This window comes from Cupressus sempervirens, chromosome 3, assembly GCF_028749045.1.
Source record: "Cupressus sempervirens isolate cs-2001-9-10 chromosome 3, ASM2874904v1, whole genome shotgun sequence".
NCBI classification, from domain to species: Eukaryota; Viridiplantae; Streptophyta; class Pinopsida; order Cupressales; family Cupressaceae; genus Cupressus; species Cupressus sempervirens.
The window spans coordinates 857,704,153-857,731,206 of record NC_143120.1 but is presented as its reverse complement, the minus strand read 5'-3'; the positions used below and the strand labels follow the sequence as shown (position 1 = coordinate 857,731,206).

Genomic DNA, 27,054 nt, shown 5'->3' with positions numbered 1-27,054 from the left:
AATAGTTTAGAGATTATTGGTTCTCAAGAAGGATCACAATATTTTGTCTCAGTGTCCAATAAGGTGTAGGACATGACAGATTAACAATCTAGTGGATAAGATGGATAGGTAATGATGCATGAAGCAAGTGAATATGATCCTCAAGGACTGACCCCTCAAGATTACACAGGCTAGGCAAAATATTCATATGAACCATGTTCTAGATAAGCAATGGAAGACAATGAGCAAGATAGCATATAACATAATGACTTGATGTGATGAATGCATTATGTCCAAAAAGAATGGGCATGTTGGAAGGCTTTGGAGAACCATGTTTTGCTTCTTCTTCTTCTTTCTTTTGATCAAGACCAAGGGGTTAATTAGATAGGATGGTGATAGGATAGAATGATTAGGATGAAGCTAGTTATGGAGGCTATGAGTGAATGACTTTATGCATTGTTAGGTAGTAGAGTTGTTACAAAATTCACATTTTGTTGTGTTTGGAGTCAACTCCTTCATTAATACAAGGAAATATAACTCACACATGCCCTCTCATGCCATGGGAAGATGAAGGGATATTAAAGTTTGATTATCTTTCTCAAGAATTTGTTATGCGTAACTGGAAAGGCTTACCGAGAATATCTTTATAATATGCCATGAAAAAGTAGAAAGCAAGTTTTTTTTTTCTTTTTGGAAAATATGGGACATGATAATTTTCTTCTTTGGAGAGAACACAATCATTTTGTTTAGAAGAGAGAACGGTCTCTATGATTTTGTCCAAAAGTGAAGGGGAACTTTTAAATTTTTGCATTTGTTTTTTTTAATGGTTGTCATTTCTTGAGGGTATTGGGGAATTTATCCACAGAGTTTGGCTACTTTTTTTAATAATTTATTTCCTACTTTTCAATTAAAAATATACTAAAAAACTTAAACTATTTCGTAAAAGGGAGTTGTACTTTCAAAATTCAGAGGAAGATCACTTGTTCAACAAACATCTATCCAATTGTTAGTTCTCATTTGTCTTTCATTGTCTTTCATTTTGTTATTATAAGTCAAATTTAAAACTATTTTAAGAAGGGCAAAAATCTGAACTAACACCATGAAAAGATAAATATAATAAATGTAAAAAATTTACATAAATTTTACGAAAGATAAAGTAAACAAAATAAAATTACTATTGAAGGAGAAATATTAAAGAATGAAAAAATGTTAAATAAAATAGTAATCAATAGTGTAAAAACTAACAGAGATAAATGAAGTACCACAACCAACGAATTATGTTATTAATATCTAGTATAATAATACCATATTTCTCAATAAATTTTTAAAAATTACTATTAGTGAGAAGTATAGTTCATTAGATGAATGTAAGTCTAGATAATATTATTCCTAACAATGGGACTAATGGATTAAGATTTTGATCCTAATTTTTAAGATTATGATCCTAACTTTTAATACTAATTAAAGAATGATAATAATGAATGCATATAGATTCCAAATAAATCAACAAGATTACTATGAAGTGTAAATTTCCTTACTAATGGATGATCTCATAGGTCTCATTGGTTGTTCAAATGACATGTATATTTCCTTATTAGGTTGGATGATCTCATAGGTTGCTCAAATGGCATGAAATTTAGTATCATAAATTTGAAAAGTGAATATCATCATACTTGATTGAATTAGAGAAGTGATGAGTGGAAGATCATATGCTAAATGATTCTAGATGACAACTTGGATTGTGTAATATACCTTATACAGACATTAAAATCATATGAATTGTCATATATTTGATATAGTATGGCTATTTTTAGCCATTGATGGCTTAAACATCATACATTAAGACTTGATTCCTACGTTAAAAATGTTAAATAGTCAAAATTAACTTTTTAAATAAAATAAAATATTTTAATAGATAATTATGTAGTTCAAAGTAATTTGGATGAATTACAAGTCAGGTAGGTGGAATTCAAGTCAACATATAATTATGATGCTTCCTGAGTTTTTCAGTTAAAATCTACCAAGTACCAAGACATAGCGAAGACGGCTGAAGAAATATGTGCAGTAATGGGGAAGGCTCATTGGGCTGCAGCAGGTCTCCTTGTTGTAGCTGCTGTTATACACAACATCCTGAGAGCCAGACGCGTTGACAAAGAATGCATCGAATTGCTGGCATCAATTAACACGGTGGGGAAAAGTCTGAGTAGATTTAGCAGATTGCCAGTCATTCCGGATGAAATGAAATCCACTGTAAAAGAGGCAAAGAGCGTAATAGCCAAAAGTGCCGCCTGTTGTCTGTCTATCATACACTCTACAGGACGTCGCAAGTAAGTTTGTCTATTACAACCTTGGTTTCAATAGTTTAAAATGTTCTCTTTAATTCCAAAGTTTCTCCAGTGGAGTTTAAGCCCATCATTTCTAGTGCTGCAGGTTTATTTTTTCCTCGAAGAATGAAGAAGAAATCAATTCGTGTACAAAGCGATTAGAGAAGCTACAGCACGACCTGAGCTTCCAACTCATCTTTGCTGATTATACAGAACGACATGCGGTTAAGGAAAACAAAAAACAAAAAGGTGGTTAATTTATTCAATGCATTATTCTTTTAAATTATCTTGAGCTCATTGTCATTATGATTTTAGATATTAAATGATTTATGATGTTCATCGTTGTATTAGCACGAGAAAAAGCTGCAACAGACAAAGCAGCAACAGAAACAGCCGCACTAGAAAAAGCTGCACCAAATATTCCTCCGAAGGAAGGTAAGTCAACTGATGAGATGGGATAATTCTCTGGTGTGTAAATTTATATCACTAATTGTTTTTTTATTGTAAGTCAATTAATGAGACGAGATAGTTCTCAGATGTGTAAAAGTTACTATTTTTTTATAGGACGAATAGTCTCTTTTTGTTAAGAAAAATATAAAAGTCGGAGGATAGATGATCACTCTTCGAAAGTTCACTTAGTATCGAGATAAAAAACTACTTAACTATTCATAAAAACAGTTAAAACAATATAAAAAGTCTTCAGGTAACAAGAGTAGTGTTAGCCGAGGGAGGTGGATTATGATGGTCATCAAAACTCCATACATCAGCGGGGTTGGGTTGGGAAAAGATCAACTATCATCATCACTTTTTTCATTTTTCTTTTCCTTTTTCTTTTTCTTCCCTGTGATGATCCCAAATCCAATCCTAGACATTTTGCAAAAGAAATGTTTTAAAAAAAATTTCTTATTCTCCCCATTTCCTTGTTTCTCCCTTTTGGCCCTTGGTCTACTGATGAAGTTGAAAGGTTCATAAAGAGCCCACCAGGGATCAAGTCTTGCTAAATGTAAGGCCCCTGACATCTAAAAGGGATGAGGCTGGGATCGTTTCCTAGGCAAATTTGGTGGAATGGATATTTCTTACTCCTTGTGGTGCAGGAGCACCTATGTAAGGCTATCTAACAACCTAAGGTTCCTAGTTGAGTTTTGGCTTGTACTGGCCTTAGCCAAGCCACTAGTGTAATAAGGGGGCTAGTGAGTCCTAGAGTGTGTCTTTGTCATTAGGAGGTATAATTAGGTCCTTAGGAACAAGCAAGATTATATAGTTGTCCAATATTGCTAAGTGTGATGCAATTGTTGGCATTCTTGTCAAAGGTGACATTAGGCATTTAGAGGGCTAGATTAGTCAACTAAGGGGTGGAATGATGTTTTCATGTCATAAGTGACATATCTAAGCACTTGGTAGAGTTTCATGGAGTTTGGACCAAGTTTGGCCTAAATAGGACAAAAGTTGTAAAGTTGCTTGACAATTTTGCAAAAGTCCAAAAGTTGTCCTTTTATTGCAAAAAGTGCAATTTGGATCAGATTGTCGAATAACCACCTCAAAGCGATTGGAGCGGGTGTAATGGATCTACATAAGGCCTCCCTTGACCTGTAACAAGGGTTGCATGGCAGTATGAAGGAATTTGGTTGAATGAGCAAGTAGTTTTTCAGTGTTATTTTATCATAGTACGGGTTTTTGGCTTCTTGAGGCATTTGATTGATTAAATTCCCTATTGTACCTTATTCATGAGTTGTTAGATGTTGTTTACTATTTTTGTGTGTGATTAGATAGTTTGTGGAATCCATTTCATTTCCTTTTTGTAAATACTTTGGTTTGTGCACCGTTGTTGTCCTGAACTAGGTAGTTTGGAAAAATGGAGTCTTAACTCACCTTTCCATTGTGGCAATGGTATGGTCTCTTAGAATGTGTGAGAAGACTCCTTGTGTTATAGGCATGCAAGAGCTTGGGCCCTAGAAAGCTTGTTTGGCCTTTTTGCAGTAATGCCCTAGGCAAGCCAAGTGAGCATGGTTAGGGATCATAGAGCTTGAAACAACAATTAATCAGATTGAATGCAATGAATGCTTTAGTTTAAGTGGATAGAGAGAAGGACATGAGAGTGGAGAAATTCTCTACCAAAGGAGACCACTTGGTGACATGCCTAGACAAGGATTTGACCAAACCCTTATGAATCTTGTCAGCAAATTTGAAAAACCCCAATTTTAGGCTTAAAATCAATATCCCATTGTACGAATGGGTTCGGGAAGTGAGATTGGGTGAATCACAAAGGTCTTCCAAAAGGGTGTCAAGATATGAAGTTAGTTTGCCACTTCATTATGCCTTTTTCTGAGTTAAGTGTCAAAAGGTGAGTTTAGAGGGCTAATTCCTAGTAGCCCTTCTAGGCCAAAATTGGAGAAATTTCTTGACATCAATAGAGATTTCAATGGATTTTTGGTGGATGAGCATTGGAATGGACTCAAAACCCTAGGGACAATCCTCTCTCCATGTTGAGTAGGTTGTGACCATGTGTGGGTGTTTGGTGTAGATGAGCTAGTGAGGCATCTAAGGAGTAGTGATTGGTTGATGTTAAGTTTCACATTAGTGTGGACAAGTTGAAAGAGGAAGAGCTTAGGACTGTGATCCTCCTAAGTTAGGGTTAGTGCAAGAACCTTGATAGGCTAGAGAAGAGGCCTAGAGTATATCCTAGGAGAAGCTAGGGTTAAGGAGCAAGACTTTGTTGACATTTAGTCAAGTTTGTTATTAGTGACAACACTTATTTAGATTTTGTATGGCTACTAAGCTCATTCAACAGTTTACAGTGTTTTCCATGTAATTCAGTAGCCACTGAGCACTACAATTCCTACCAAGCATTTCAATGGTTACCAAGTGAATTCAGTTAGTGTGAAGTCTACCAGTTCAACCCGAGCACTTCAGTGGTTATCGAGCTTTACAGTTTCTACCAAGCTAGCAGTTCATGCAAAGCGAAGTTAGTGTTAACTGAGTTGTTTGATGGTTAGTGTTTACCAACTACAGTCATGGTAAACAAGTAATCTAGTTTGTGCTAAGTTACACAGTATCTACTGAGTCACCAGTGCAGACCGAGTTCAAGACTACATTGAAGTGATTAGTATGGACCGAGCTTCTACTTCTATCGAGTGCATGAAAATGCCAAGTAATGACAATGGACGCCAAGTATTAGAACTTCACTAAGTCAGTCTATAGAACTTGAGGATCTACATATGGGCTGACTTTGTAATATTGGTGTTAACTTGTATAATGGTCGACTTTGTAATTATGTAAATTGGATTGATATATATATATATATGCAATGTATTGTATCATATCCAAGTGGGATATAAGGTATAATTCATGAAGAATGTAAGTAAGAATGCAAATGTGAATCAATAGCAAACAAAGTGTATTGTAAGGCCATATCAATAAAGGAGTGGCAGAGACATATCCATCACAGAAAGGTGATTAGTACTTCAAGGAATCTCTATCAGTAATTCAGTTGTAAGTCAGAGATCTACTATTCCATCCTAGAAGGTGAACCAATCCAAATCTTTTAACAAGGTAGACTTAACAGTCTTTTCTCAAATCTCTCTACTGAGTGCGTACTTCATTGAGTGTTTGTAAAACCTCTAACAAGGTGGACTTAACAGTCCTAATTACTCCTAACATGGAAAATCATTAGAAGTGATCAATGTAAGCCTTAACCGGCCAACTTTATGCTGCAATATTGAAGTTTTGCGGGTATCATCCCCATCCTAGTTTACTTTCTATTTGGAAGGTTTTTGGGTTACCAAATCATTGTGTTCAAATATCATGAATGTTTTATGTTTTCAGTTTCTCTTGCATGCAGTTAGATCATATAAATCAAGATCAGAAAAAGATGGATAATGCCAACATTAGTCAAAATCATAGGAGGAATAGTTTCACTTGTTTCCATTATTAGAGTAAAAGGTTTTAAAGAGGAAGAGGAAGAGAGCAAGGACTGGTAAGAGTTTTCACTATGAAGAAGAAGGTCGTAGAGCTTATGAATTTCCTTAAAGACAAGGAATGACATATAGGAGAGATAAAGGCCAAACAAGAGTCGCACATGTGGATGAAGATGTGAAGTCAGTACATTATGAAGATGCTCAATGAAGAGAAGTCCTAGTTAACCGAAGAGTCCTACTAAGTGGTGAGAATGAACCTACACAAAGGAGGAACTTGTTTCATACTAGGTGCAAGTGTGATGAAAAGCATTGTGATATGATTATTGATAGTGGGAGCACTACGAATTTTCTATTAGAGGAGATGTTTAAAAATTTAAATATCAAGAGAGAGAAACATCCATATTCATATTGGATTTCTTGCGTGTAGGATTATCAAAAGGTCATGGTCAATGAACACTACCTCGTAAAGTTCAATATTGGGTGCTAGCATGATGAGGTACTATGTGATTTCATACCCATGGATGCATGCCATATGTTGCTAAGTAGGTCGTAACAGTTTGAAAGATGCACTGTACATGATGATTGTGTGAATACCAAGTTCTTGACAAAGGATGTAGTGAGACAAGCTGAAGTCATTGAAGAACATAAAAGAAAATGTATATAGTAATGTGATAATATTTTTTGTTTAAGGATTGAAGTTTCTACGAGGTATGAGGCATGAACATATGTATTTTTCCTTAATTCTAAAAGATGGTAAAGATGAAGTAGAAGATGTACCTACAAAAGTCATAGATTTGTTGGATGAGTTTCAATATGTTGTACTCAATAATGTGGCAAATGGATTACCACCTGTAAGGAAGATCAATCATCAGATGGACTTGATTCCATGAGCTATTTTTCCAAATAAGGTAGCACATAGAATGACATTAGCAAAATATGAGGAGTTGAACATGCAAATATAAGAGTTATTGTAGAATGGATTAATTTGAGAAAGTCTATATACATCTATTGTACCACCAATATTATCACCGAAGAAGAAAGAGAATAGAGGATGTGTATGGATTCTCAAGTCATCACCAAAATAAAAATCAAGTAGAAATTTCCCTTGCCAAGGATGGATGATATTATGGACTATATGAGCAGAGTTGTGTATTTCACAAAGATAGATTTGAAGAGTGAGTATCAGTAGATTTACATTAGAGAAGATGATGAATAGAAGACTTCCTTCAAGGGAAAGGAAGACTTGTATGAGTGGTTAGTCATGCCTTTTGGGTTAATCAATGCATTGAGCACCTTGATGCAGCTCATAAATGAGGTACTAAAACAAAGACTAGGTATGTTTGTCATTGTTTGACTAGATGATATTTTGATGTTCAATAAGACATTAGAGGAGAATATAATGCATATTCATAAGGTGTTTGAGAAGTTAAGGAAACAAAAAAATTTGATTAATTTGAAAAAGTGCAATTTTGTAAAGGAGTTAGTATATCTAGGGTTTTTAATTTCAATAGAGGGTCTAAAATTAGACCCTAAGAAGGTAAAGGATATCCTTGAATGAATGACTCCAAGAAGTGTGACTAAGGTAAGATCTCTTCATGTTTTAGCTAGGATTTATAGAAATTCCATCAGGAATTTCAGGAGTGCATGTGGGCTCTTGATTAAAATAATGAGAGGGACATGAAGGAGTTTAGGTGGAGTACATGAGTGGAAAAGATTTTTGAATTGTTGTAACAGAAATTTATAGAAAAACCCATTTTAGTTCTTCTAAATTTGAATAAGGTGTTTCAAGTGGACTTTGATGCCATTGGTTCTTCAATAGGAGTTTTTTTTTCAGCCAGGAAGGTATACATATTTCTTATTTTAGTGGAAAGATAAATGCTGCCAAGAGAAATATTCTATTTATGATCCAAAATTTTATGTTAGAGTTTAAAATTTGAAGAAATAGAGACATTATCTTCTTCCAAAAGAGTTTTTTTTATATACTCATCATTGAGATTTGAAAGATTTGAATAGTCAAGAAAACTCTGACAGTTGCCGATGCTCTTAGTAGGAGAAAACTTTTGCTGACAAAGATTTTAATTAGGTTGATTAGGAGACAACTTTTGTCTATAAGCATGCTTTAGTTAGCATCTGCATTTTAAACTTCAAAATCAATCCCATTAAAAAGAACCTTGGTTGGTTTTGTTACTAATGCTGCCTTTGTAAGGTTTGATCCAAGAAGAATTAGTGTTCTAAGGTCATTTTTAACTTGAACTTGAACCTTAAAAGTTCAAGTTCAGTGGTTCAAAGTTCAAAGATTGAAATGTACAAGCAAAGTTCAGAGTTCAAAGTTCACAAATTTAAAGAGTCAAGATCCAAAGTTCAACATCATGGTTCAAAGTTTGGAGTTCAAGATGTAGATTCCCTAGTTTGAAGGTTCATGATTCCGAGGTTCAATGTTCAATTCAGAATCTCAAGGTGTAGATTCAGAAGTTCAATAGTTCAGAAAGATGAAACAAGTTCATATTCTCATATACAAATTCAGATCCAAGGTTCAAAGTTCAGATTCATTTTGAAGACATGATTAGCATTGTAGTTCATACTTTGAGTTTTGCCAGTTCTAGCGTACTGGTTGAAAATAAAATTGAAAATGCCAATTTGAGAAAATGAACTCGATATTATGAATCTAGAATTACAAGCTTTAAGTTCCATGAAATTAAAAGAAGAAGTACTGTTCTTGAAATGGGAAATATCTCTTCATCAATCAGATACTCAGATGAAATACTCTGGACCATGGTTTGAAGGACATGTGTCAAGGCAATAGACTATGAGTATTCGATATTCATAGCTCATGTAATATGAGACCGATATAAGATCCCCACATTCGTTATGAAGTGTGTCATTAAAGATGAGAATTTTGAATCTGCACATTTGTAGTCTCCACTGGAACCCCAAACTCATATACCTTGGAGAATGGAGTACAGAATTGAAAGAAATCAGTTACAATTATTATCTATGTGCCATTATGATATCAAGACCTTGATGACTTCAAAGACACAATCTAGAGGTTCAAGCCAACACTGATAAATTGAGAGAATCAGTTCAATATGGTTATGCATATAATTCCAAATAAATAAAATCTTTGTTTAGAGCAATTGATGCTTGATTCCTTCAAATAAATGATGGATTTAAAACATAATCAGGATGCGATAGCAAAGATGCACAGTAGATTTGTATCCAACCATAGAAGTCAGTATTGATAGTAAGGAAAAATTCACCAAGATGCTTGATATAATGCATCGAATCTACATGTTGACCATGAAGATGCTTGCGGTTCCACATTTAAGTGGCAACATGTGATGCGGAGCGCACATCAGAAGGGTGAATGAGTCCAATCTAATATCAAAATCAAATATCTCCTTCAAGAAATCAAACATAATTCATTGCATAATCGATTATACCGAAATTCATAGTCTTCTGATATCTCAACGATGAGAATATCAAAAATGTCAAACTACTAATTCAATTCACCAACAACCCATTTGCATTCACATAATAAATCATGAATTTAAGAATAGGGAATTACGAATGGAAATTGAAGAACCGAGTATATAGAATGGAAAATTAAATTGCTCTTTTATTATTTGTTTCCATCACATTCTTTCTTCCTCTACCGATTCTCCACTCTTCTTCTATGCTATTCTACCCCATTCTCCATTACATTGCAGAGATAAAAAGACTTTTCTTCAAAAGTACCTGACAACTAACTCTCATAACTTATTTCTAACTTCTCCACAACCCATTCAAACAACTGATGCTACTATGTCAACTCCACTATAGTACAAAATATTTATTAAATCAAAATGCTTAAGACTTCACCCGACATATTATAAAATAAATCTTGACAATGTCTACATCATCTTGAAGATGTGAAAAGTCTCGAATCTATGAAATAATTTCAATTGCAGGATGCCCCTGCATCATACTCCCGGGGACAGAAAAATTCAAGTCCCATTGAATTGCTGTGATCTTCTTCCGAGTCCTTCAATTGTATGAAGGCAATGTTGTCACCATAAGAAAAACTGAATTGGTGCCGCTTGTCATAACAATTTGGTTCAAATCTTCATGTTGAATACCGTTCGTGGTATCTTCGCTGAATCCTGGAACAAATACATATGACAGCTACATATCACCTGCATAAAAGTACCATCAACTTGATCCTCAATCTAAGCTTCTTCCTGTTTGTATATCTCTACAGCATCACAATGATCATCAAATACTTCATCTGTTACATCAATAGTCTTCTCCTTAGCAAGTATCTCTTGTACTATGTCCTTGTCTTCTTGATCATTTGTATCAACATTTCCATCATCCAGGAAAATCATTTCTTCAACCATTCCTATACCAACTCTCCCTCATCTACAAGAACCTTTTCCTCACAAGGTTCAACAACAACCTCCTGTTGCTCACTCTCACTCTCACTCTCTACACCAACATTCATCTGCTGTCTGTGCCCTTCCAATGGAATGTGTACCACTTCATGATCCTTGTCTTCATCAACAGCTTCATCTTCATCTGCTGCCGTCTCCAAAAGCAATGCTATCCTCTCCCACTTTGCAATACTCTTATCTAACTCTTCTCTAAGATTCTTGTACCTTTCTTCTTCTTGCTTCTTAGCTTCCTCTTCCTTCTTCTTTCTCTTTTTTCTCTCTCCTTTTTATCACCATATAGATACTCCTTCAATGCCTTAATCATTTCTCTTTCACTCCTTGTCAAAGCCATCTTCTCAAACCAATCTAGGGTTCGTTAGATATCCAGCCACCACCTTGGAACACTCTCGGAGGATGGTTCTACTCCAAGCATCAACAAGGGACCTTCAACCTGCCAAATCCTAGATCTTCTTCCTAGACCTTTTGCTGTGCTCTGATACCAATATGATGCGGAGTGCACAATAGAAAGGTGAATGAGTCCAATCTAATATCAAAATCAAATATCTCCTTCAAGAAATCAAACATAATTCATTGCATAACCGATTATATAGAAATTCATAGTCTTCTGATATCTCAACGATGAGAATATCAAAAATGTCAAATTACTAATTCAACTCACCAACAATCCATTTGCATTCACATAATAAATCATGAATTTAAGAATAGGGAATTACGAATGGAAAGTGAAGAACCGAGTATATAGAATGGAAAATTCAATTGCTCTTTTATTATTTTTTTCCATCACATTCTTTCTTCCTCTATCGATTCTCCACTCTTCTTCTACGCTATTCTACTCTCCTCATTCTCCATTACATTGCAGAGATAAAAGGACTTTTCCTCAAAACTACCTGACAACTAACTCTCATGACTTATTTCTAACTTCTCCACAACCGATTCAAACAACTGATGTTACTATGTCAACTCCACGGCAGTACAAAATATTTATTAAATCAAAATACTTAAGAATTCACCTAACATATTATAAAATAAATCTTGATAATGTCTACATCATCTCGAATTTGTGAAATAATTTCAATTGCAAGATGCCCCTGCATCAACATGCAACCTTGAGAGAGCCTGAGTCACATATGCATAACTACTTGACTGGAGTAGACCTTTCATCCAATCCACATGACAGATAAAGAATCTTGACACATGGAAAAGATTATGGGCTATGAACTTCATGCAACGGGTACTCGATGGAAGAGCCAAAAGGTTGTCTCTCAATCATTTGACAAAATGCAAACATCGTCATGGTGTAGAGTCCCTATTGAAAGATGTCAAAGATGTTCATAATGGAAGGTGTGACTATAGCATATGTGAACCCGCACTTTGATAGGCTAATAGAAATATGTTTGAGACACACTTTAGGAAGCTTTGAATGGCTCATGAGAAGAACTACAAGATGCTCAACCCCATCTCATCGATCGAGTTTTTGTGTTTGGAGAGCATCGGCCAAGTCTTTGGCAAGATATCCTAGTTTGTTTCCATCATCAAAAAGAGGCAAATATTCATGGGGATTATGTCGATGATTAGATTCAAATATTTATGATGACCTACTTTGCTAGACAAAGGAAAATGTCCATCACAATTTGAGATTTTGATCATGCCATCTAGTGCAAGTGTTGCTATTTCAAAATGTCATGCTTCAAAAACCCAATGATGAGAATGGAATACATCTAAGGGAAGCTACCTCCCATCTACAACATGTCCATTCAAACACTGGGGCCAACTATAAGGCTATACTCCTTCTTCAGGCTTTGCAAAATCTAGGTAGGCGTATTTCAGACTCACTCATATGGTACTGGTGTGGAAGCATGCACTTGAATCTAACAAAGAAGATAATATCCTTAATCTTCTAGCACTTATACAAAAAATCATGGATATGAAATAGCTAAGGACATAACACATGAATTTGACAAGCTAAGTGGGGGTAACTCTTTTAAGCTCCTAAATAGAAAGGGAAAAGGATTTTGATTTCAGCATAACCAAGACATTAACAACACAACATATCAATCATGTAACTGATCAGTTCCTTATCTATTGGGCAATTCCACAAATCACTGACATACATTGTTGGAAATCATTGAGACATTTCATGTATCAGGACTTTCAGATCAATCCATTCACCTTGTGAATCAGACATATGCATATCTTTGAATCTCATATTCAACTTATCCCTTCATGAAATCTACAACCCCATTATGGTAAATCAAACATTTACATGACTCCTTGAATCACAAGCAAAACATACCACAATATACAACCTAAAACATATTGCAACTGGACTTATTCTCTTTTGTTCACAAATCATAGAAGATTATTAACATCATGAATACGAGACAAGAAATCAGACTGAAGATAAACTTATTGCTACATTTTTATTCATTTCCTTGAAACAAATACATAAAGGATGCATGAAATTGAAATATAAAACTGCTAAATAGACTAGAACTATTTGTACTCATTACTTGTTGTTCATTATATGAGAAAAATGATGACGAATGGTAGAATCATAGTCATGACAGAAATTTCAACCTAATTGGAACCATCCTTGTGGTATCACAGTAGTAAAAAATGTCCAAGAACTAGAACCAATGAAGTGGTCTCATAGTAACAAGACTGAAACTAGAACCATCCTTATGGTATAACAGTCACAAAAAATGGTACTAGAACCCCTTCCTCCACATCCTGGACATTCTTATAAAGAGAAGGATTGCAACAAGCTTCAGATGGGAGGACACATGTCAAAATTCTACAAATACAAAGATATTTTTATATGTTAATTTAGAAAACATTCTCTACATTTGAACAAAATTTGGGGAAGTAGTTGCAACGCTGGAAGCAAACAATTCTTCAACTACACTTAATCATGTATACCTTCAACTGCTTCGGTCAGCATGGATTTAAACTTTGCAACTACTTCCAAAATAGTTAATTCTTTTTAGGTGGTCATTCGGTGAATTTGATTTTATCTAATTTTCCTTTCTCTCATATTCCACCTGAAAATTCAATCACCATCAAGACGGTGTAACTTGAGCACCAATACTCATCCATCTATTCGATGCTGACTTGTACCTTGTTCTACTCTGTATCATTTAATTTCTCCCTCAAGGATGCAATCTCGACCTTCGATCTGAGCTTTAAAACCAATAATTTCTGCCACCTTAGTCAAATTTTTAATTAACTATGCAACAAGAGCCACGTGTCATCATCAGATAGGCTAGACTCATCATCTTGTCTCCTCACATCCTTGTGGCCTTGAACTCAAACTATTGTGTTATGCTTGTGATGATGTGACTCCTCTTTATCACAACATCACAACCCTCTTTCCTTGTTGACCATGTTGACTTGTGATGTTGCAAAGACCTTCATTTCAACCTTAATCACAACCTCACAACTGTTTATGCTTTCTCTTTATCCCTAGCTGTGACCATGTGAAATGGGCTACCTTAGTTGTTTCGCAACTTCACAACCATTTTTCTAAACTATCATGCATGGCCTACGACACTATGATGAATCTCTGACTCAACTATTGACCCTTGTAATGGCACGATCAGAGCATTTTTCCATTTTTGTACTTAGACCTTTGGTTACCTTTAACTCTGTACAATGTTGAGATACCATTAAACTTGACTGAAGTTGCTAACCCCTTTGCACCATTGTGACTTAACCTTTGAGGCTTATTTGACTGAATTTCGAAGGAGTGATACCGATTGAAAATCATCGGCTTTAGTCAACAAACATCTCCTTCAAAATATGACATTACCTTTTTATATCTTTTACAAACTTACGATCATATTATGCTACAATTGTTCTCCTAGAGCATGCCACATGGCATTTTTTTTGATTTACTCACCCTTACTACTAAGCATCCTAGGACCGCAATGCCACATGGCAGATCGTCACTTCCCTACTTTAGTTAAACTTTGAGCATCTTTAAATTCCAGGAAAGTGACAACTCTAGATTCTCATATGATCAACGACTCTAAAACATACATAATCACTACTTGGAAACTGAAGAGAAGGAGGGGCCCATTGGGATAGATGTCAGCTAATCGTGCCTTCATTACAATTTATCCCTTAATATTTTCACTGGTTGCAACCATGTGAAAAGAGTTATCCTTAACTCTTCATAGCTTCACAACTTCTTTTCTTGACCGCTATGTCTGAGCTGCAACAATGCAATAGCCATGAGCATTAACTACCATGAATCCATCTCACAAGCTCGCAACTTAACCTTTAACTCAATATCTAACCCCTGCGAACATGTGACAGAGAACTTCACCACTTCACAGCTTTGACCTTAGGTTATTTTTTACTCTTTGCTATAGTGTGACTACTTTAAACATTAACTACATGGTTATAGTTTGCGCATTCGTGAGTTAAGAGCCCTTCAACATTTTCTGTCCTATGACAGTGCAATTTCAGGTTTTTGCCACTTTGCAACTTAAAACACAGATTTTTCTTAACCCATTGCGAGCATGCAATAGCCTCAAAAGTTAAATACTGTTGCCTTTCTTATTGTCGCGACTTACAATTTCTGAGCCAAAATTAAACCATTATCATGCGACTACATTGATTCACAACCTCGTAGCTGTTGAAAGACTTAGCAATGACAAAGAAGCAATATTGTGCAATGAATGAATATAAAGTGACCAAAGGTTAAAACTTAGGGACATTAGCATATTAGCATATAAGTAAGATTTCTTATACCCATATTTAATAATTCCAATGAAACAAAAGACAAGACAAATGGCCTAGGGTTTTTATATGAGGAAAGGAAGATTTTCAAAAACCCTAAGCAAATTGGGCACAAAATTTTCTTGATATTCACAAAATTTTACAAATTTTTTGATGGGTGAAAATCCAGGCCAATAGTAGGAATGCCAAACATGGGCCCTATCACATCGTGAGTAATGGAAATGGTGATGTCAATGGTCAATGTGGCCATTATTGGTTCTAATAATTACAAGAAATGCCTCTAATTGAGAATACAATGTATCTGATCCTGGTAAGACGGTGAATGAAGATATAAGCTTTATCAGTTGTAAAGCACACATTCATACGTAGGGTTTATCTCCAAACTATTTGTCAGAATTCTCAAAAGGCTTAGACTACGACATGCCATGTGTAGATAAAGACAAAAACTCTACACACTCTATCTATGTTGAAGTAATATGTTAATACATAAACAAGGAAGCACATATAATAAATCATTTTCTTAGAACAGATAAAAATCCCAAGTGTCAACCACCTACAATGATATATATATATAAAACAAGGAACGATACAAGGCATTGTTAAAAAAGGGAGTGTTTCCATATGTCAAACATGAATATGTGCCTCAGATAATAGTTTAGTTGAAATTCCACATAACCATATTGAAATATTGAAAATATCCATAGTTAAATGTTATGTGCGAATTCAGAAAAGAAGTCAAGACACATTTGAATTTTAGGAATCAGTTATGAAAACTGAAAAAGTCTATTGGTAGCAATGAAGTTAAAAATGTAAAGAAAGTGAAAAAGGGGGTAGGGGGGTTGCATATTTTTTGAATGCTAATTCCAAAAGAAAATGGGGAAATGGGTTTTATTTTCTATATTCTATTTGTAATTGTAGGGGTAGATTATCATATGGTTTTTTGTTATATGTTCATAATAAAGATAGGTTATGTGTATCTGATCTTGAGGTCTGAAGATGTGGTTCTTGGATTGTTGTTGATCGTATGATCACTTATTTCGTATTTTGAATCTAGTCTTGTGGTTATTTGTAGTTGTAGAATAAAATAATATTTTTCTTGACTTCTCTATGATGAGAAGAGGATTGATTGATTGGTCATATGGTTGTTTTCTATTCTTTCTCTCTTTATTCTATTGGTAAACCTTGTAATCACATTCATTCCATATTGATGGGTGAATGTTAGAAAACCTTCCTGTTTTAGTTTAAAGACATATTTAATTTATCTAATTCATTGAATATCTTTACACGAGGGAGCTCTACCTTTGAATTCAGATGTTATCAATAAATGATAACTCATCCAAACTATTACTATCTTTTGTTCTTCCATTTGGGTGTTGAGTCATATTTTTCAATTATTTTAAAGGACAAATTTTACTAATAGATTTTTGGTGACTCTATTGGGGAGAGAAATCAAGATTCTAGTGCTTTCTTTCCTTGGATACTTGAAGGTACCTCCTCGAGGATGGAGGTTGGTGACTCTGATTTGATTGGGTGAAATTAGTCTAGTGTGTTATGGCTTTAGTCATAGCTCAGCCATGAGGTGCTTAGATTGGACCATTTTCTTTATGAGCTCTACCTAAAAGATCAAGCAGATACTTCCCAAAGTTTTTTGATGACACAAATCAAGACCCAGATGATCACACTAAAGTAGCTACAATGGCCTGTGGGGTTCTTGGTGTACATGAAGAGAACATCTTTGTCAGAAGCCTCACTGGTAGTGCAAAAGATTTTTTTTGAAATTTTCTAGATAGTTGCATCACTTATTGGAATGATCTTAAGATAAAATTTCTTCAAAGGTTTATGCTCACAGTTGATGTTGCTAAGTTGTTATTAAATTTATTTCAAATCAAGATGGAAAAAGGGGAAGCCATGAGGGATTTCATTGATAGATTCAATAGAAGTGTTGGCAAGATTCCTCTAACCAGCCAACCAAGTGAGGATAACCAGTTGTGTGTTTTCATTGCCACCATGCAAATTGAAGTTAGATTCTTACTTCAGCATCTAAAAGTATAGAGGTTGCAAGATGCACAAAGGGAGGTTGTTAGCTTGGATTATGATATAATCATCAATGGGATGAAATTCACTAAACCCTCATAGGCTGAAATATACACCTATGAACAACAACATTATCTAAAGGTAAACCCTGCTCAAAGAAGACTTGTTCTAAAAAAGGCTAAATTGGCAGCCCCTAGTTCCTCTTGTCAAAATTTGATAGTTTTTAATGATGAAGATTTTCTATTGCCTATTTTCATTGAAAGTAATTCTCATAACATAGCTAGAGCTTATCATCTACATGTTGAGTATGATGATGAGGATCTTGAAGAGCCCACATCTGCTGAAAATGATTCCTTCGATATGGAAAAAGGTTGTTGTTTTCATGTTAAAAATAATGATGAGAACATTCCTCAATCATATGATCTAACACCATGCCTTGTTTTGTTTCCCACCAAAGGAGAACATGGTAGTGACCAATTAAATAAAAGCCTCCCAATGGTTATCTCACGACCAAAATTTGAAATTTCTAATGCTATTTTAGTCATTGGTCATAATCAGAAAAGTATGGTGAATTAGCATGGACAACAAGACATCCATTGTCTTGATACATAGAGCGAATATGAAATCTTCCATTTTGACTATGCATCAAAAGGAGAAAGGTTGAGTCCTAAAGTACTAGAGGAACTAAAGTTCTCTCAAAAAGGCATGGTTGACCGTGCTACACAACCAGAAGCAATAGCAATTTTCTCAGGTATATCTTTTATTCAACACAGATTTGTTGATATTGAATCAGGTGAGAACTTGCTATCAAATGCTTCTTTTTCAGAATTAGAATTTTTTAGATTTGATACTTCTAACATATATTCAACCAATGACTTTGATCAAGGAAGTATAATGGATTAGCAAGACCAATAAATGTGTAGGGGTGGCAATAGTGAAATGGGAAATTTATTGCATATTGATTATGAATGTTTTTGGTTTGGTCACATGGAAACTACTGAAGAATTGTTACAACCCAAGGCATTCAAAGAAATTGAAAAAATTGAAATGTGTGCTAAAGAAAATTCTTTGACTCCAATACTTACATGTTGCACACAATATGAGTTTAGAGTGTTAAAGTTTGATCACGAAGATGGGTTGATTGATACCATTCCTATGTTGAAGTACTTTTGTTTTGAGGCATATATGAGCCAATTCATTCAAAGTAATGAAAAAGTGTTGTGGCCATAATTCTATGGAGTAGAATGGTTGTTTGGGCTTGACATACTAATTAAAAGTTTTGTCCAAAACATGGTGGTCAGATCTATACTCATGACTACTACTAGATGGTTACTTAAGGAGATGCATATTATGTTCCAACCTCTTTTTCACACTGATACATATTTTTCTCAACTAGTCAATGGCTTTCCATGAGCAACCAAATGCATTATTCAAAGTATGGGTCACTCGCTTTATCCTTTGTACATAAAGTTTTTGTTGTGTCTGGATTAGCTTTCTTTTGTTGTTTTGGTAGTGTAGTTGTATAGCTTGTTGCCTTGTCCCCTTTTTCTTCTTTGCAAGTAGTCACTTTGATCTCTATTGTACCCCATGACTCTTTTTTCCAATGGATAAAGCACTGGTCTCCTTCTAGACGGTTCTAGATTCTTCATGTTCCCCTAACCCACATCTCCAATCAGAGCCAATCGTAAGCATGCTTTACCATCCACATTTAAAACTTCAAAATCAACCCCATTAAAAAGAACCTTGGTTGGTTTTGTTACTAAGACCACCTTTGTAAGGTTTGGTCCAAGAAGAATTAGTGTTTTAAGGTCATTTTGAACCTGAACTTGAACCTCAAAAGGTCAAGTTTAGTAGTTCAAATTTCAAATATTGAAATGTACAAGCAAAATCCAGATTTTAAGGATTGTAAATTTAAAGAGTCAAGATTCAAAGTTCGGCTTCGAAGGTTCATGATTTGGAGTTTCAATGTTTAAGTCATAATTTGAGGGTGTAGATTCAGAAGTTCAAGAGTTCAGAAAGATGAAACAAGTTCAGGTTCTGATATGCAAATTCAAATGCAAGGTTCAAAGTTCAACTTCATCTTGAAGACATGATTACCATTGTAGTTCATATTTTGAGTTTTTCCAGTCCAAGAGTATTGGTTCCAAATTTTTTTTTGAATATGCCATTTTGATAAAATGGACTCAATATTATGGATCTAGAATCACAAGCTTTAAGTTCCATGAAATTAAAAGATGCAATGTTCTTGAAATGGGAAATATCTCTTCATCAATCAAATACTCAGATGACATACTTTGGACCATGGCTTGTAGGACTCGTATCAAGGTGGTGGACTATGAGTATTTGGTATTCATTGCTCCTATAATATGAGACCAAGCTAAGATCCACACATTCATTATGAAGTAATTGTGTCATTAAAGCTGAAAATTTCAAATTTGCACATTTGAAGTCTCCCTTGGACAGTATGGAATTGAAAGAAATCAGTTACAAGTATTATCTATGTGCCATGATGATATTGAGACCTTGATGACTTCAAAGACAAAATGTAGAGGTTGAAGCCAACACTGATAAACTGAGAGAATCGGTTCAATATGGTTATGCATAAAATTCCAAATAAATCAAATATTTGTTTAGAGAAATTGATGTCTAATTCCTTCAAATAAATGATGGATTCAAAATGTAATTAGGATGTGACCACAAGGATACACAACGGATTTGTATCCAACCATAGAAGTGAGCATTGATAGTAAGGAAACATTCACCAAGATGTTTGTGTTGAACTTATTCACAAATCATTTGTCTATTAGTGACTTAACACTTAGTCAGTTGTTTACATAGTTACCAAGCTCCATATGTAGAAAGAAGAGTCTCCTAAGGTTCACAGTGTCTATAGAGCATTCGAGATAGAATGCAGTGTAAGCCATGCTTCACAGTTTCTACCAAGCTAGTCATTCAGATTCCAGTGTTTGCTGAGCTTTTCAGATTCTACCGAGTTCATTAGTGCAAACCATGTAGGATATGGTGTTAACCAAACTCTATAGTGCTAACCAAGTTTATCAGTGTCTACTGAGCTATAATGTGTTAACAAGGCATAACGAAGGTAGTGTTGACTAAACTTTAGTGTGAACTGAGAATTATACTATCTACCAAGTTGTTTAGTATTCACCAAGTCATCAAGTGCTAGCCAATTTCCTACTACTACTGAGTGATCAATGTGAACTAGCACCAACGTCAACCGAGTGCCAGAGCTTTTCGAGTGTTGACAAGTATTTTCGAGTGTTAGATCATCACGCAAGTTGTCTTCACAACCTGATTTCCAGCAGTGAGTTGACTTAGTGAAGATTATTGAATTTGGTATTATATCCAACTCTAGAAGGTAATTTATTAGATTGGTACATATTCAATACATCTTATCATATCCAATGCATATAAGTGTAATAAGAAAGAAGCAATGTGATTTTGAATAAAGAAGAAGGCTACAAGAAGTATAAGTAAAAGAAAAGTCTTATCTATCATAGCAAGGCGATCATTGTATTTCAAGGGAATCTCTTTTATAAAACTGAGTTGTAGATCAGAGATTAGCCACTGATTCATGCTAATAGGTGCATCAATTAAATCCTCTAACAAGGTGGAATTAATAGTGTTTTCCAAATCTCCTAATAAAGTGTATACTTCATTGTATGTTGTAAATTTTTTTACAAGGGGAACCTAATAGTCCTTATTTCTCCTAATAGGGTAGATCACCAGAAGTGATCAATTGTAAGCTTTAACAGGCTAACTTTATACTACAGTAATAGAGCTTGTGGGTATCATTCCCACCCTAATTTTACTTTCTATTTGAAAGGTTTCTTGGGTTACCAAATATTGTGTCAAGTGTTATGAATGTTTTATTGCTTTCAACCTTTCATGCATGCAATCAGATCAAATTATATTGAGAAGCTTTAATTGGTGAATTAAAGTATAAGTTTTATTGGTTCCTGATTCACCCCCTCCCCCTCTTAGATACCTAGTCTATATTACATTTCCAACAATTGGTATTAGAGCATTGGTTCTCACATTAGAAGTTTAGTAGCTTGAGAATAGATTAGAGGCAATGAAAGTATATAGACTAGAGAAAGCTATTGAAAATGAAATGTTGGATCTATAATTGGGCATGTAACAATTCAAGAAAATGAAGGAGTAGCTCTCTCAATCCTTGAAAAGAAGAAAATATCTTGCAACACATATGAATGAAAATCTCTACATTGAAGAAAGAATTGTAGACATTTGTCAAGAAAGAAGTTCAGATAAAGTTGATGCAACAATCACAGATCTACTTGAAAAGAATCTTACACTTTATGAAGAAGTCAGAAAGCTAAAAGGAGAATAAGAAATTCATTCAGTCAGAATGTGTGAAGTCACGAAACAAAAGGACAAAGCCAAAGAAGAAATAGAAGAAAAGGATAATGAAATTCATCAACTATCTCTTTAGCAAACAAATCTAATTGATCAACTCAATAATGCAAATCAAGAGCTTATCAACTTGAGGATAGAGAATGAAAGATTACAAAATGATCTTAGCATAGAAAAAGAAACCAATGAGAGGATGACGAAATCTCAAGAAAGCATGAATCAATTGAATGAGAAAAATCAATCTAGACATAAAGGCAAATTTGGATTAGGATATACAAAAGAAGGTGAATCATCTCAGCAAGGATCTCAAAAGAACAAAAGGCCTACATGTAATCATTGTGGAAAGATGGGGCATACATCAAACAAGTGTTGGAGCAATAGAAAACTAGGATTAAATGGAAAGCGTACAGTTGTAACAAGCTAGGACATAGAGCAAGTGAATGCATAGAGAAATCTAAGTTTGAAAGAAAGTGTTTCAATTGTAAGAAAAAAGGGCACAAATCTTTAAAGTGCAATACCAAGAAGTAGAACCCAACTAAGCAACTTGTCAAAGCTATATATGGTTGGGATTACAATACATGGTACATATGTCACTATTGTGGCGAGTATGGGAACATTGGAGAAAATTGCATAAAACATCACACAGGGAAGATAGACACTACAAAGAGATAATTTTGTTGAAAATTGGCTAATGGAGATATGTAATTGTTGTCATTTATGGCAACACATGATGTACATGCTTATAGGAAACCTCAAAAATAAAGATACTTAGCTTTTGGTAATCAGAAAATTGTCTAAGTATGGAATTTGGTATACAACAGTGTATTGTTTTGTTTATAACTTAATATGCTGATGTCATATTATGACTAGTAAAGTTAGATGGAGATAGTATACATGTTGGCGATGACGTGTATAATGTTGGAAGTTAGTATAGACTGTACAAAAAAATATACTCGTGTTACAAGCAAAATAGGACAATAGAATTGAAGGAAATGATCATTTTGTTTACAAAATAATTGTCTAACTAGGACCGACATCCCAGATGTTTACTCTAAGTTGGAAAAATGTATTATGGTCTTAACCAACATAGCAATAATTTTTGTAAAGGCATGGTATTTATGCAAAGGACAACTTGCAATGAGAAGTGATAGTTATATGTGCTAATTGTGATTGTATACAAACTTTTGTAAGACTGATCTATGTGAAAAATTGTGAAAGCTATTTTCTGATCCAAGATCAAGCTAAAGGTCAGAGATCAATCAAAGAAGAAGTTATAGTACCTATATTCCAGAAGTTTGATTTCTTATTTGGGGCAGTGAGCTCTTCTTGTAATTGGAAGTTTATATTTGGGTAGTGGGCTCATCTTGCATCTATTGTACCACCACTCCTAACAGAGTTGGAATCTCCTAATAGGGATTCAAAGTCTCCTAACAAGGACTCCTTATACTAAATTTTACCATTGACTCCTAATATGGTCCATCCTCTAACAAGGAACTTATATATTAATATATTATTTAGTGTGTATCATCCCCACCGGGGTTTCCCGAGTTAACAAAATATGGTGTTATGAGTTATCTTTGTGCATTGTTATTGTTACTATTCAACACTACTTTATTACTTTGTTATGTATGATTTAAAGTAAGAAATAACATCCAATTGGTCACTAAAGCTTGTAGATTATTGATTCACAACACCCCCCCCCCCTCAAGTACAATTGGTAGCAGAGCTCAGTTACTTTGAAGAGGCTTAATAACTTGAGTAAGATCCCTATGGATATGGAACAATTGGTGAAGAACCTTGAAGAAGCTCTTGAACAAATTGATCTCCTTACTGAAGAAAGAGATAAGCTAAAGGAAAGATATGAAGACTTCAAAGTATACATTGGACAATTAAAGAAAAAGATTGAACATCTCAAATCCAAGCCTGAATCTACTAAATTTGGAACTAGTGATGATGATTATTCAAAGTTAAAGACATAGTACAAGATCTTGAAGCATGAATTAAAGATCATGAATCTGAAGTTGACTTTAAGAAATGACCCTAGCAAAGTTGAATTTGATTTGAAGGCTGAGAATGTAGATCTTAGAGCAAGTCTGGCAAAGAAAACATCTAAATTTGAAATATTGAAAGAAGATCATGAAGAACTTCATAAGTACAATACTATTGTGAAAGGTGAATTAATTCAGTGCAAGAAGCAACTTGAGAAGCTTTATGCTAGCAAAGAAAAGATTTATGATTCAATATCAATATAGAGACCTACTTATGATAAGACTAGTCTTGGTTATCTAATTAACATGTCTTTGAAGAAACCTGAGATTAGATCAAATCTGGAAGCAAAAGGAAAATCTGATGATAAGATTGAATCTAGTCAATCTTATGATAAATCCAAAGAATTGGACAAGACAAGGAAGTTGAAATCTTGGATGAACCAAAGCAAGTGGAATCTCCTAAGGAAACTAGGTATGGATTTAGAGGTAAGTTTTTTGCAAGTAATAAAATAGGTCATCTAAAAAGACATTATATAAATAAGTCATTTAAGCATGTTAAGGAATTTTATTGTCATAATTGTCATGGTATGGATCATAAAGCAATTGATTGTAGGAAACTTAAGTATGATAATGATAAAAGGAATAATAGAATGTCTAGAAATACTAATCCTGTAGATAGAAGAAGATCTAATGAAAGGATATCGAGAGAAGGAGGACCTGATGAAGACAGAAGATAGAATGTTTGTTATAAGTGTAACAACTTAAGACACATTGCTTGAAATTGTCATGCACCTGATGATCAAAAAAATCCTAGAAGCAGAGCACTAGTATGTCAGTTATGCAACAACTTCAGACATACAACAAAGTATTGCATAATGAATAGAAACTTTAGAGATAGAAGGAACAATGGAAGAAACTTTGGGAATAGAAAGAATGATGGAAAGAACATCAAAAATGATAGAAGGAACCATAAAAGGAATTCTAGAACTAAGAAAGACAATGAGGACCAAATAAACATAATCAATAAACTTCAAGTAGAACTTAATGAGGAATTTGTAAAAGGAGTAGATATCTCAAAAGAAAAGCTAGATGATGATGAGACAGGTAGATCGAAGTTAGTTATTGAATTTGATTCAACCAAGTTGAATTAAGCTTGTTTTCAGAACCAGAATTTGAGAACTTCATTCAGAGATTGAATTAGAGGTAGTAAAGTTGGGAAAAGGTGTATCTAGTTAATTTTATATGGTAACTAAGCTCGTTTTTAATTTGGAGCTTATCTAAACAAGTTACGAAGGAATTAAGAGTTACTAGTATTCCAGAAAAGGTTAACTCTATAGCAGAAGATGAAAAGTATGTTTTTGTAGAGAATTTTGTGAAGCTAAGTCTTGAGGAGCATTATCATGATTAAAAGGAGGCTATAGTAAACCTTGGGTGGCATTTGAAGATTAGATAGATGATCTTGAGTAGTTATTTGGCTACAAAATGTAATTAACAACTTTTTCTTGTTTGCAAAGTACACAATTAATGAAAGTTCAAGTTGATGGAATAAATGGAGTACAAAATTGATTTTTACTTCATTGTGAATACATCCGAAATGAAGAGCACTCATGAGTGACTTGTCAATGTGATTTTGAAGCAAACCTTATTTTTAGAATGAGGTATTTTATCATTTTTCTGCAAATTTATTTAGTAAAAGTTCATATTTGAATAGAATCATGGATATGTTAGTAGTGCACAATGTTGGGAAGGAGGACATACCTAAGTTGAAGATTGTTTTTGTGAAACCTATTGAAGGAAACCCTAACTCAACATTATCCATTAATCTAAAAAATGTAGTGTATTTGGAAGTTGTAAGGAGATATCTTAATAGTAAATTTGAATCTATTGGGAGTGAAGACATGAAAAAGGATATGGAATTAGTTTTCAGTTATGACATGACTGTGAAGCTTAGATTTGATCATTTGAAGGAACTAGAACTATTCAAATATCATTTCTACCATGAATTGGACATAGATGAATGGACACAGATCATATTAAGTAGGATACATGATGGAAAAATACGGATGCAATATAGTGTAATTGATATTTCTACCAACCTTATTCATGAGGTAATTGGTCTTAGTAAACAAGACAATGTACCTATAGATGAGAAAATGGTCAAGAAGAAAGTTGAATGTTATACTAAAGTAGTGTATAATAGAAAGGCTATGGTGATCAACACCATTAAGCAAGATGACGTAAGATTCTTGAGTAGAATCATTGCCTACTCTATATGTGCAAGCTCAAAGATTGATGAATTATCAACCAGATTCATCCATGCATCATATAAGATATGTGTAAAGAAGGAACAAGTAAACTTCAATGAAAATGAGAGAATGTAATTACTTGAGAACATAGAAAAGATCAAAAGGACTAAGAATAATGTGTTTAGATTTCAGTCACTAATCAATCACATATTATTTCATGTACTTAAAAGATTTCCATATTTATTAGTCACAGATGTAATGAGCAGTGATAGATGTACAATGGAAAAGATCACAAAAGTATGCATAAGACATCTTGTAGATAAGATATTGGATGGTGGGAAATTAATAATGAAGACATTTGAGAATGAGATGAGACAGAGATTTAGAATTGCACCTACAATTGTAGATAGATTTAAACAAGACATTTGTATTATGGTTGATATAGATTATACTTATATTCAAGCAATAGAACTTCTTGAAACATGTCTTGATCCCTTGAGTTATGAATTGAATGATGATATAGCAGTTGATTATATTGATTTATTATTGAAATCTGAGAAGAATAAAGTAGAATATAGATTTGGAACCTATAATGAGATTACCAAGTCAACTCATCAAGCATCCTTGGAGAAGGCATCTCACAAGAAGATAGAGTCAATCATGAAGAAAGCTTTATTAGAGGTCAGTATGACCAAGAGTGAGTCTGAGGTAGTCAGGAAAACCATGAAACAAGGTACACTAAATGTGCAACCTTTGTTAATATCTTTTGTAGGGACATCTTCAAAATAGAGCATTTCGTATGTAGCGTGAGATGTGCAACCTAGCGAGCTGAAGAGAAAATCTGAGAGATTAGTGGAAGCAGTGACCATAAAGACAAAAAGGGTCAAGCGACAAGCCACTAGACTAGGAAAGAGGCAAAAGACATTGTTGACAATTGTCAAATCCAACAATGAAGAAGAAGAATAAGAAGTCAAACAAGAAGAGAAAATTACAAAGCAATCAAC

The 27,054-nt window shown here is 34.2% G+C and overlaps 1 protein-coding gene across 2 annotated transcripts in view; it reads left to right on the top strand.

The window, feature by feature from the left end:
• Window positions 1-27,054, top strand: part of LOC149569484 (uncharacterized) — a 221,967-nt gene that overhangs the window by 8,435 nt on the left and 186,478 nt on the right. For both annotated transcript variants that reach the window (XM_089822184.1, XM_089822183.1), the window contains exons 3-5: window positions 1,990-2,306; window positions 2,410-2,552; window positions 2,655-2,738. In XM_089822184.1, coding sequence (XP_089678310.1) covers window positions 1,990-2,306; window positions 2,410-2,552; window positions 2,655-2,738 — 544 coding nt within the window. The remainder of the gene's footprint in view (window positions 1-1,989; window positions 2,307-2,409; window positions 2,553-2,654; window positions 2,739-27,054) is intronic.